Source organism: Chiloscyllium plagiosum, chromosome 22, assembly GCF_004010195.1.
Source record: "Chiloscyllium plagiosum isolate BGI_BamShark_2017 chromosome 22, ASM401019v2, whole genome shotgun sequence".
Classification (NCBI taxonomy): domain Eukaryota; kingdom Metazoa; phylum Chordata; class Chondrichthyes; order Orectolobiformes; family Hemiscylliidae; genus Chiloscyllium; species Chiloscyllium plagiosum.
The window spans coordinates 49,567,253-49,579,870 of record NC_057731.1 but is presented as its reverse complement, the minus strand read 5'-3'; the positions used below and the strand labels follow the sequence as shown (position 1 = coordinate 49,579,870).

Below are 12,618 nucleotides of genomic sequence, written 5' to 3'. Positions count from 1 at the left end.
ACTTGGGGGAGGGGCGTTGGAAATGTGATAGGTGGAAGGAGGTTAAGGTGAGGGTGATAGGCCAGAGTGGGGTGGGGGCAGAGAGGTCAGGAAGAAGATTGCAGGTTAGGAAGGTGGTGCTGAGTTCGAGGGTTGGGACTGAGACAAGGTAGGGGAGGGGAAATGAGGAAACTGAAGAAGTCTGAGTTCATCCCTTGTGGAAGATGAGGCGCTCTTCCTCCAGCCGTCGTGTTGCTATGGTCTGGCGATGGAGGAGTCCAAGGACCTGCATGTCCTTGGTGGAGTGGGAGGGGGAGTTGAAGTGTTGAACCACGGGGTAGTTGGGTTGGTTTGTCCGGGTGTCCCAGAGATGTTCTCTGAAACGTTCCGCAAGTAGGCGGCCTGTCTCCCCAATATAGAGGAGGCCACATCGGCTGCAACGGATGCAATAGATGATGTGTGTGGAGGTGCAGGTGAATCTGTGGCGGATATGGAAGGATCCCTTGGGGCTTTGGAGGGAAGTAAGGGGGGAAGTAAGGGAAGTTGTTGGACTATAAGTTGTGTGACTTCCAACTTTGTCCATCCCAGTCCAACACTCACATGGTTTAATAAGGTCTCCTCTCATTCTTCTAAGCCCCACTGAATACAAGCCCAACCTACTTGACATGTTCTGATAAGACAGTCCCACCATACCTGGTGTCAGCCTTAGAGAACCTCCTCTAAGATGTCTCCTATGCCTGTCTATCTTAGCTAAGGGCCCCAAAACTGTTCACAGCATTCCAGCTGTGATATGACTTGTGTTTTGTATAGTCTTATTAAGACATCCCTAATTTTCATTCTCCATTCCCTTCAACATAAAGGCTAACATTCCGTTTACCCTCCCTATTACCTGCTGAACTTGTTAACTTTTCGGGATATCTGCATGAGGATCTCCACATCCCTGTATCTTTCCTTACCTGACAGTTTCCTAACCTCATTGCTGTTTCCCAACTCAAAATCCCAGCATCATGTGCTGCTTGTACCTGCTCATTCAAACCTGATTGAGTTAATTTGGAAAAATACGTTTTCTAAGCATGAGTTTGTACTCTTTTTTTGTGACAGAAACATGGATTAAAGGTACACATACGGAACCCGTCTTCTTTCACCCCGATGTTAGAGGATGGAGTTGGAGGGAAACCACCTCGCTCACTCCTGTTGGGTAATACCATGGAAGAGACCCAGAAACAAATTGCACAGTTTTCAGCGAAAGATGCACAGGTAACTCCAGTTGACAGGAGCTTTCTTTTCTAACCCCACAAAAGTCAATCCCCCAAGTTATACACATAGACTCAAGTCGGTTACATTGTCCCAGAGTCTCCATGAATTGAAATAGGATCTTATAGACATAACGCTGGAAAAATATGTAAAGGATTTGGGAAAATAAAAGTGCTTCCTTTTTGTTTAATTTTCTTCTGAAGGCTTTTTGTTTCTTTGTTATAAGAGTTATAAGACCAGGGGGCATGGTGGGATATTGGGAATGGTGATGACACTAATAATCCAAAAACTCAGGTTAATGCCATTAGGGACACATACTGGTGATGGCCTAGTGGTATTACCACTAGACTATTAATCCAGAAACTCAGCTAATGTTCCGGGCACTAAATTTGACTCCCACCACAGCAGATGGTAGAATTTGAATCCAAGTTTTTAAAACAAATCTGGATTTAAGAATCTACTGATGACCACGAATCACTATCAATTGTTGGGAAAAATTTATTTGATTCACTAATGCCCTTCAGGGAAGGAAATCTGCCATCCCTAACTGGTCTGATCTACATGTGAATCCAATCCCACATCAGTGTGGTTGACACTCAACTGCCCTGTGAAATGGCCTAGAAAGCCACATACTTCAAGGGCAGCCAAGGATGGGCAATAAATGCTGACCTGCCAGCGATGTCCATTTCCCATGAATAATTTTTAAAAGCACAGGGTCAAATCCCATAATGACTGCTACTGGGTTGAACCCCATGAATAAATCTGGAAAAAAAAGCTACACTCTTCAATGGTGACCATGGCAACAACCATTGATTGTCACCAAAACCCATCTGGTTCATGGATGTCCTTTAGGGAAGGAAATTTTCCATCTGTACTTGGTGTGATCCCAAATGTGACTCCACACCAATGTGACTGACCTTCTGAAATGGTACAGTAAGCCTCTCCATTCACTTGGCATTTCCAACTGGATCACAAATGGTGACATTGCCTGTGATGCCCAAATCCCATGAAAGAATTTGTTTTATTTGTGAAAGAAAGGGCTGCTCAGCATGCTAGGAAGATTGGAAGTCGGAGGTCCTTTGATCGAACTTATAGGAATGTATCCAACTAAAGATGGCTGCTCTAACCCAAAACCAAAGGTAGTTTTCTGGTGAAGGAGAGTTGGAGCATTGGGGATGATTGGACTAAAGCCTACAGAAGCTTGTACAGATCAAATTCCATGGCACTATTTCCCAGGAGTGCAGGGCCCTAGTGTCCAGGTCACATTTATGTCTCATGAAGCAGATGATCTGGCCATTATCACTTGAGGGTGCTTGCTGTGCACAAATTGGTTGCTCTGTTGATATGTTCAAACATTGGCCGCACTTCAAAGGTATTTCATTGGCTGTAAGACAATATGGTGTAATCCTGAGGTCATGATAGTTGCTATATAAATTCAACTTTTGCATTTCCTCACACTCAGCTTCATGAACAAACAACTACTGTTCAGATTGAAATGATGAAAATATCCTGGGGCACAATGTTTCCCTGTGCATGAAGAAGAGGGTTGGAAGACTCCTTTTGTAGGATAGTAGGTCAGAGTTGATTAGATTAGATTAGATTACTTTACAGTTAGGTAACAGGCCCTTCGGCCCAACAAGTCCACACTGACCCGCCGAAGCGCAACCCACCCAGACCCATTCCCCTACATTTACCCCTGCACCTAACACTACAGGCAATTTAGCATGGCCAATTCACCTAACCTGCACATCTTTGGACTGTGGGAGGAAACCGGAGCACCCGGAGGAAACCCACGCAGACACGGGGAGAATGTGCAAACTCCAGACAGTCAGTCGCCTGAGGCGGGAATTGAACCCGGGTCTCTGGCGCTGTGAGGCAGCAGTGCCAACCACTGTGCCACCGTGCCGCCCAAAATGGGTGTGTGTGTGAGGATGGGCAGATACCATTTGATATTTGTTTGACAATCCTTGGAGAGCAATGAGTTTCTACATGCAATTCCTCCAAAGATGGTTAAATATCTAAATCAGTCTCTGATATATGTGGGGGGGGGGGGGGGGTGGGGGGGGGGGATGTGTGTGTGGAGTGGAGAGGGTGGCCTAGTGGTATTATCACTGGATTGTTAAACCAGAGACCCAGGTAATGATCTGGGGGCCCAGGTTCAAATCCCATGATGGTAGAAGATGAGTTCAATAAAAATCTGGAATTAAGGAGCTAATAATGACTAAGAATCTATTGTTGAAAAAAGCCATCTGGTTCACCAATGCCCTTTAGGGAAGGAAACTGCCATCCTTACCTGGTCTGGAGTATGTGTGTGACCCCAAACCCACAGTAATGGGGTTGATACTTAATTGCAATAAATGTGGGTAATAAATTCTGAACTAGCCAGGGATGCCCACATCACGTGATGAACAAAAAAAGGGTCTGAATATTTTCTGACATCTAAGTGTGAGTTGTGTTTTGCTTGCTAGTCATATGCAGAATATGAAGCTTTCATCAATCACATGGCCCTGTCCGTGGAGCCCCTATTGGATGCAGTACCCGTGGATGTCTCGTCGCTAACTAGTGGTTCACTGATACAGAAGATACAATCCCTACGCACTGTCAAACCTCTCATCCAAACAGGTAATCGAACAGAAACTGCGCTTTGTATAGTGCCCTTCACAGAGCCATCCCGAGGCATGTTGCTGTCAATGACATACTTTTGCAAGTTTTGCAAATGTTCCTTTTTTAAACAAATGCAACAGCTAAATTTGCCCAAAACAGAAAGGTCAGACAAATGACAGGAAAAACAGATGAACTGCTTTCAGCCCTGATTGGTTCATTGAATGTAGAACAAATGTCAGTTGTGAGTATAGATTTTTCTTAAAGATGTATCCCCTGCATTAGATATCTTTTTAATCAATCTGTTCAGAGATGTTAGAACACACCTCTGAAGAAGGTAGGGCTTGAACCAGAGTCACCTGGCTTACAGGTAGAGACACTACCATCACCCCAGAAGAGCTCCTACAGTTCTCTGCTGTTAGAGTCATACTTAGCACTAATGAAGATGGTTATGTTTGTTTGGGGGATCAGTCATCTCACTCCTAATACGCCACATCTGATGCTCCATAAGTTGATATTTTCTAATCAACCTGTTGAGAGATGTTAATGTACACCTTTGAAGTAGGTGGGACTTGAGCCTGCACCCCCTGACTTAGAGGTAAGGACATTACCACTGTGCCACAAGTACCATTCACCCTCCTTCATTTCACGACTCTCACCCAAATGGTGCTCTCAGCACTGAGGTGGAACTCTTCCCCTATTATTAAACCCTTCCAACATAGAATCCCTCCAATGCAGATTGAGGCCATTTGACCCATTGAGTCTGCACCAACCCTCTGAAAACAATCCCAACCAGAACCACAGACCTCCATTTTACCACAGCTAATCCACCTAACCTGCTCATCCATGGACACTATGGGCAATTTAGCACAGCCAATCCACCTAATCTATACATCTTTGGACTGTAGGAGGAAACCGGAGCACCCGGAGGAAACCCATGCAAACACAAAGAGGACATGCAAACTCCACACAGACAGTCACCTAAGGGTATAATCGAACCTGAGTCCCTGACACTGTGAGTCAGGGCTTAAGTCATTTGTGCAATGGAGGTTTGTTAAATTGATTGAAAGGTTCTGAATGGCCACCCATGAGGAGAATTGTAGTAAAAGCTCCCTGGCTTTTAGAAGAATGAGTATGATTGATACTTCCAAGTTGCTGAATGGCCTTGACAAAGACCATATTAATATTAACTGTCAAGAGATCCACTTTCAGATGTAGGAGTCAGTCTGTCTTCCATAACTGTTTATTTGTATTTCACAGTTCAATACAAACTCCAGTTTGCTCTGAATCATTCCTGACCATTCCCATTCCTGGAGAAAACCAGTCTTTAATTACCCCAGTGAGCATCAGCTACTCTCTGCTATTTCTGCAGCACGTCGTCGTCCATTCGTAAAGCGACCACCATTTTCAACATTGCCAATGTGAGGCTGTTTCCCCTGGAACACAGTCCCATACCCTTGGGTGAAGAGGCCAGCCAGTTAGGACTGAGACGAGGAGCTACTTCTTTACTCATTTTTAAGCCTTCAGGATGAATGCAATAAATTGCAAGGGGTAGGAGGTGTTGGATGAATTTAAGAAAAAGCAGCATGGTGGCTCAGTGGATAGCACTGCTACCTCCCAGTGCCGGGATCCCAGCCTCGGGCGACTGTCTGTGTGGAGTTTGCACATTCTCCCCATGTGTGTGCGGGTTTCCTCATGCAGTCCAAAAATGTGAACTGGCCATGCTACATTGTCACATAATGTTCAAGGACATTTATATTAGGTGCATTAGTCAGGGGTAAATATAGGGTAGGGGAAAGGGTCTGGTTGGGTTACTCTTCTTTGTTGGGCCGAAGGGCCTGTTTCCACACTGTAGGGATTCTAGAATCCTCTACCCCTGAGCTGTGGATGCTCAGTGTTGAATCTATTCAACATGGAAGTCACTTGATCTTTCAACATTGAGGAGAGTGAAGTCGAGGTTAAGGATCAGTCATGGTCTTATTGCCTGGTGGCAAGGCTCAATGGGCTGACTCCTATTCCTAGTTCTCATGTTCACTCCTATTCACCATTTTCCTTCTTCTCCTCACAGGTCTTAAACTGGGGAGACGTATTCCACAGTTCTACGAACTATTGACGGCTCCAATATCCAAAGTAAGCACAGAAATTCACTTTTGGAAACTGCTGTTGTATGGTCACACTGGGTATTGACCCTAACATTTCTGATCCCAGCCTCAGGGATTCTGCGCTTGGCATAGGCCGTGGTGCAGGGGCGGTGTCGCTGAGCTAGGAATCTGGCTAACATTCGGGGGACATCAAATGACAAATGAGGAAATCCAACCTCAATAAAGTCTGGAATTTAAAATGGCCTAATGGTGGTCATTGTCAATTGTTGGGTTTAATAAAAACATCAAGAGTTCAGTTCTGATGAAGAATCATCTGAACTCGAAACGTTAGCTTGCTCTCTCTCCAAGGATGCTGCTTGTCCCACTGTGATCTCCAGAATTTGTTGTCAGAGCATTGAAGGCAGGAGTTGACTCATCATGTTACAGCTGTACAAGAGATTTGCAAGGGTCCTTTCAGAATCCTGCATACAGTTATTGTCATCTTGTTAACCTTGATGCTGTTAAATTGGAAAGGGTGCAGAAAAAACATTTCCAAGACTGTTTGCCAGGACTGGAGGTTTGAGTTATAAGGAGAGGGATGGGACTTTTCTCCCTGGAGCATTGGAGGCTGAGGGGTGACCTTGTAGAGATTTATAAATCATGAGGGACAGGGATAAGGCAAATAGCCAAGGTCGTTTTCCTAGGATGGGGGATTCGAAAACCAGAGGGCATTGGTTTACATTGAGAGGGGAAAGATTTAAACGAGACCTACAGGGCAACTTTTTCATGCAGAGGGAGGTATGGAATGTGTATAGAATGAGTTGTCAGAGGAGGTATTAGAGGCAGGTAGAGTTAAAGCACTTATAAGACATCTGAACAGGTACATGAATAGGAAAGGTTTAGAGGGATATGGGCCAATGCAGGCAAGTGGGACTAGTTTAATTTGGGAAAACTTGTTGACATGGATGAGTTGGACTGAAGAGTCTGTTTCCGTGCTGTAGGACACTATGCCTCAGTGACCTTTTAGTGAAGAAAATCTGCCATCTTCACCCAGCCTGGCCTACATGTGACTCCAGACCCACTGCAATGGGGGTGATTCTGAAATAGCTCTTGCAGGACACTTTGTTCAATGGGCATTAAGGATGGGGATGCCAGACTTGCTGGTATCGCACTTATCCCACAGGGGGGGGTAACTAAACAAAAGAAAACTCAAAGAACTGCGAGGCTGGAAATCAGAAACAAGATCAGGAATTGCTGGGAAGACTCAGCAGGTCTGGCAACAAATGTGGAGAGAAATCGGAGTTATTGTTTGTTCTCTGTTTCACTCCACAGATGCTGCCAGACCTGCCGAGTCTTTCCAGCAATATCTAATTTTGTTTCCCATTAGGGGCCTGGTTAGCTTGCTGGGGGCTTGTTCGAAATGTAGAGTGATGCCAACAGCATGGGTTCAATTCTCACCCTGGCTGGAATCACCAGGAATGTCCCTCCTTCTCAACCTCTCCCCTTGCCTGAGGAGTGGTGACCCGCAGGTTAAATCACCACCTGCCCCCAGGAGCCTCCGCACTGGTCCTTGCCAGACTCTCCCACAACTCCCCATTTGCCCCGGGGTAAGTATTCTGTACCCAGTCTTTGTGTGAGGAACAGACTGACGATGATGAGGCTTTCCCGATGAAATGGGAGTTGCCTTGCTGCCTTGTTACTGACAGCGTCAGCTCAACAGTTGTTCCTGGAGCTGTTTCCTTGCAGGCATCTGTCCAATGTGGAAGTCTGTCCTTTGAGAAACGCATTGCCGGACAGTGACTAAATCTCTATTTCGCTTCTCGTGGGATATTTACAGTAGCATCAGTTCTGACATTATCCTCTGATAGCTACGCTTTGCCAACTTGCTGTCCTTATTTTATTTTTTTTGGCAGATTCTAAATCACTGGTTTGAATCAGAGCCCCTGAAAGCGACTCTGGCTACTGATGGAATTATTGGTGCAATGATAAGTCCGCAGGCTGCAGGCAGTGGGTAGGAAAACCATCAGATCTTTCATTTGTTTCAAGTAAATTTATCTTGAATTTTTACATTAAAGTTATTTATTAAAATAGTAAGAGAAAGAGGTTTCAGACATTCTTTTCAATTAAATCATGGACAATTTGTATCTGATATTTATTCTTCCAACGTTGCTCAATAACCTCTGATTCTCTTCAGTTTTTAATATAAACTTTTCTGAATATTAATTTAATTAACCCAGTGCAGCATCTGCTACCTTACAAAGGGGAGGAAATAGCCTAGTGGTATTATCAATGAACTGTCAATCCAGAAACTGTTCTGGGGAGCAGGTTTGAATCCTGCCATGGTGGGATTTGAATTCAGTTTTTAAAATCTCAGACACTAAGAGTCTAATGATGACGATGAATCCATTGCCAATTATTGGAAAAGCTCATTAGGTCACTAATGTTCAAAAGGGAAGGAAACTGCCATCCTTACCTGGTCTGGCCTACATGTGACTCCAGACCCACAGCAATGGGGCAACACGGTGGCTCAGTGGCTAGCACAATGCCAGGGACCTGGGTTCGATTCCAGCCTCGGGCGACTGTATGTGTGGAGTTTGCACGTTCTCCCCATGTCTGTGTGGATTTCCTCCCCAATCCAAAGGTGTGCGGGTCAGGTGAATTGGCCATGCTAAATTTCTCATAGTGTTAGGTGCATTAATCTGGGGTAAATGTAGCATAGGGGAATGGGTCTGGGTGGGTTACTCTTTGGAAGGTCGGTGTGGGCTTGTTGGGCCGAAGGGCCTGTTTCCATTCTGTAGGGAATCTAATCTAATGTGATTGACTCTTAACTGCCCTCTGGGCAGGGATAGGCAATAAATGCTGGTCTAGCCAGTGATGCCCACATCCTGTGAATGAATTTAAAAAAAACTGTTGCACAAATGTGACAAACTTCATTTCCTGGCAGCATAACGTTTGGTCATGCCAACCCCTGCAAGTTCCCCTCTGAGCCACTCACCATCCTAACTTGGAAGCATATCACCGTTCCTTCACTGTCACTGGGTCGAAAGCCTGGAATTCTTTCCCTCTTGAGGCAGTTAGGAATGGGTAATAAATGCTGATCTTGCCACCATTGCACAAGTCCCAGGAAAATAAAACATACTTTTGTGACAATATTGTAAATTGCTGTGTCAACCTTTCCCATTCAGTGTTAGGATTTCTGCTGTCATGGTGCAGTGGCAGATGTTGGCCATTAGGTGGCAGAGTGTTTCAGGATTCTGAAGGCTTGCCCAAACTTTCGTAATTCCATATACAGAGCAAATAAAACTTGTCAAGTTACACAAGGATAATCTGTGTTCCAAAAGCCCCTCAACTGTTTTCTTGCTCATTTTAGGTATGTACTGCTTCATCACGTGATGGGGGAGCTGGAGGGGATTAAAGGGGCTTGGGGTTATGTGGAAGGTGGAATGGGTGCACTTTCCAAATCCATCGCCAATGTGGCTGCGGATCATGGAGCCTCAATCTTTACAGAGAAGGTACGTGCTCCAGATACACTCATCTGACCGTTCCATTTTAATTTGCTTTATAAGGAGGTTACAAACTGAATAAACAAGGAGAAGCTGATCTCTTTGTCAGGAGGGCCAGCAACCAGAGAGTCCAAATTTAGGATAGTTAGCAACAATATCAGTGTGCACAAAGGGAAAGTCTTTCTATTAAATGGTCTCATGTGTCTACTGCGGAGCATTAATGTGGAAAATTAAACCCATTTTGCTTTTTCACCCCGTCATGGTGCTTTAACCCTGTATTATGCTGTGGCCAGGCTTGAGGTAAAATTCCCTTCACAGTCGAGAGTGTGATGCTGCCTGATTTTCCAGCACCACACTCTCGACTCTGATCTCCAGCATCTGCAGTGTTCACTTTCTCCCAGTTGATTTTAACCCTACTGCGATGCCTCTTCCAAGGATGCCTGCCTGGGAGAGCTTCTCCTCCTCTCTCTACAGCCTTAATTTTGATGAAAGGCTTATGCTGAAACATCGATTCTTCTGCTCCTCGGACACTGCCTGACCTGCTGTGCTTTTCCAACACCACCCTCTCGACTCGGATCTCCAGCATCTGCAATCCTCACTTTCTCCTAAAGTTCCCTTCAGTCTGTTTCAATAATGTATCCAAATTGCTTAGCCTAGAGTCACACCAGTATCACACTTACAGCCATTCTGGTAGTTTTGTAGAACAATTTACTGCTAAGCTCACAGTACCTTGATAAATATGAAATTTAACACTGTTCATGCCTTTAACATTGTCAGTGAAAGTTAATGTAGTTCTCTCTCTCTCTATTGAACAGGTAGTGGATTCCATTCTTGTGGACAGTAATGGGAAAGCACAGGGAGTTGTGCTGCAAGATGGAACTGAGATAAGGAGCAAAGTGGTTTTATCCAATGCCACTGCTCATGTGACCTTCCTCCAGCTGACGCCAAAGGTGCATTGGATAATGTCTCTATTTGATTCCTCTTCCATACCTTTTATATTCACTACCAGGGGTTCTGCTCACACCCAGATAATGTCACTCAAGTTGTCCTTTTTCAGAGAGTGAAGGTTGACAGATTGTTGAATGGTGATGGGCCCAACAACCATCCCATGCCATTATCTACCACCCCCATTCCATGACTGCTTTCTGTCAGCAGTTAATGGAGTCCCATTGGCATCCGAGTTCCCCTCCTGGCCGTGCACCTTGTCCCAGCTTGGGCACATCTTGATATCCCCTCATTGTCGCTGGGTCAAAATCCTCACCATTGGTTGCACCTTCACCACAGTGGCTGCAGTGATTGGAGATGCCAGCTTAGCAACAGCTCCTCAAGGCAGTTTTGGGGATGGGTATAAATGCCGGCCATTGCCAGTGATAACCACACCCTGTGAACAGTCCTTCACCCATGAGCGTTAGGTAGGAGATTACAGGGTGACCTGGACAAGTTAGGAGAGTGGGCAGATGCATGGCAGATGCAGTTTAATGTGGATAAATATATGGTTATCCACTTTGGTGGCAAGAACAGGAAGGCAGATTACTACCTCAATGGAATCTATTTAGGTAAAGGGGCAGTACAGAGAGATCTGGGTGTTCTTGTACACCAGTCAATGAAGGCAAGCATGCAGGTACAGAAGGTAGTGGGATTACCTTACACTGAAATACTGAAGCGACTGGGCTTGTATACCCTTGAGTTTAGAAGACTGAGAGGGGATCTGATTGAGACGTATAAGATTATGAAAGGATTGGACACTCTGGCAGCAGGGAACATGTTTCCGTTGATGGGTGAGTGCCGAACCAGAGGACACAGCTTAAAAATACGGGGTAGACCATTTAGGACAGAGATGAGGAGAAACTTCTTCACCCAGAGAGTGGTGGCTGTGTGGAATGCTCTGCCCCAGAGGGCAGTGGTGGCCCAGTCCCTGGATTGGTTTAAGAAAGAGTTGGATAGAGCACTCAAAGATAGTGGAATCAAGGGTTATGGAGATAAGGCAGGAACAGGATACTGATTAAGGATGATCAGCCATGATCATATTGAATGGCGGTGCAGGCTCGAAGGGCTGAATGGCCTACTCCTGCACCTATTGTCTATTGTCTATTGTTTAATTGTCATGAATCACTTCTACCACCATTGAGTGTCAAGTAATGACCGTCGCCTCTTCACAATCATTGGTGTTCCCATTACTGAATTACCCCACTATCACTGTCCTGAGACATTCCATTGACCAGAAACTGAACTAGTCTGGCCATATAAACACAAGGGCTACAAGAGCAGGTTGGAGGCTAGGCATTCTGCAGTGAGTAACTCGCCTCCCGACTCCCCAAGGCATACGTCAGGAGTGTGATGGAATACGCCCCACCTGCCTGGATGGGTGCAGCTCCAACAACACTCAAGAAGGTTGACACCATTCAGGACAAAGCAGCCATTTGATTGGCACCACATTCACAAACATCCACTCCCTTCACCATTGATGCTAAGTTGCAGCAATGTGCACTATTAACAAGATGCACTGCAGAAATTCACTAAAAGTCCTCAGACAGCACCTTCCAAACTCACAAACACCTCCATCTATAAGGACAAGAACAACAGATCCCTGGGAACACTACCATCTGCAAGTTCCCCTCCAAGCCACACACCATTTGATTTGAAAATATATCACTGTTCCTTCAGTATCATTGGGTCTAAACGCTGGAAATTCCTCCCAAACAGCATTGTGGATATACCTGCAGCATATAGGCAGCAACCTCTACCTTCTCATGGGTAATGAGGAATAGCTAATGAATGTTGGTTTAGCCAGTGATGCCCATATCCTGTGAAAAACTATTGAAGCCCTGGCTGTGATTAGTTTGGCATTGATGGAGGGTCACAGCTAGGACCTTGCTGAACTTTAGGATTCAGTTCCAGACTAAGAGATTATATTTAGCAGTGTGGAAGACCATCCATGCATGTGGGTGAACACCGGAATTGAATTCAATGGATTCAGGATCATTGCATGGGGAGGGTGAGTTGAGTCTAGGAAAACATCAAATTCAAATGCTAATTACTCAAAGTATTCAGAGGGACTTTAGCTGCTGGGTTGTACCTTAATGTAGGAAGTTCGGCTTAAGCTATCACCCGAGGACAGGCAAAATCGACGTTTCGGGCAAAAGCCCTTCATCAGGAATAAAGGCAGAGAGCCTGAAGCGTGGAGAGATAAGCTAGAGGAG

General features: G+C 45.2%; 1 protein-coding gene across 1 annotated transcript in view; it reads left to right on the top strand.

The window, feature by feature from the left end:
• pyroxd2 (pyridine nucleotide-disulphide oxidoreductase domain 2) overlaps positions 1–12,618 on the top strand; it is a 65,514-nt gene that overhangs the window by 29,075 nt on the left and 23,821 nt on the right. The window contains exons 5-10 of the mRNA XM_043713014.1: positions 1,081–1,236; positions 3,702–3,855; positions 5,903–5,964; positions 7,829–7,926; positions 9,286–9,427; positions 10,234–10,368. Of these exons, the coding sequence (XP_043568949.1) occupies positions 1,081–1,236; positions 3,702–3,855; positions 5,903–5,964; positions 7,829–7,926; positions 9,286–9,427; positions 10,234–10,368 (747 nt within the window). The remainder of the gene's footprint in view (positions 1–1,080; positions 1,237–3,701; positions 3,856–5,902; positions 5,965–7,828; positions 7,927–9,285; positions 9,428–10,233; positions 10,369–12,618) is intronic.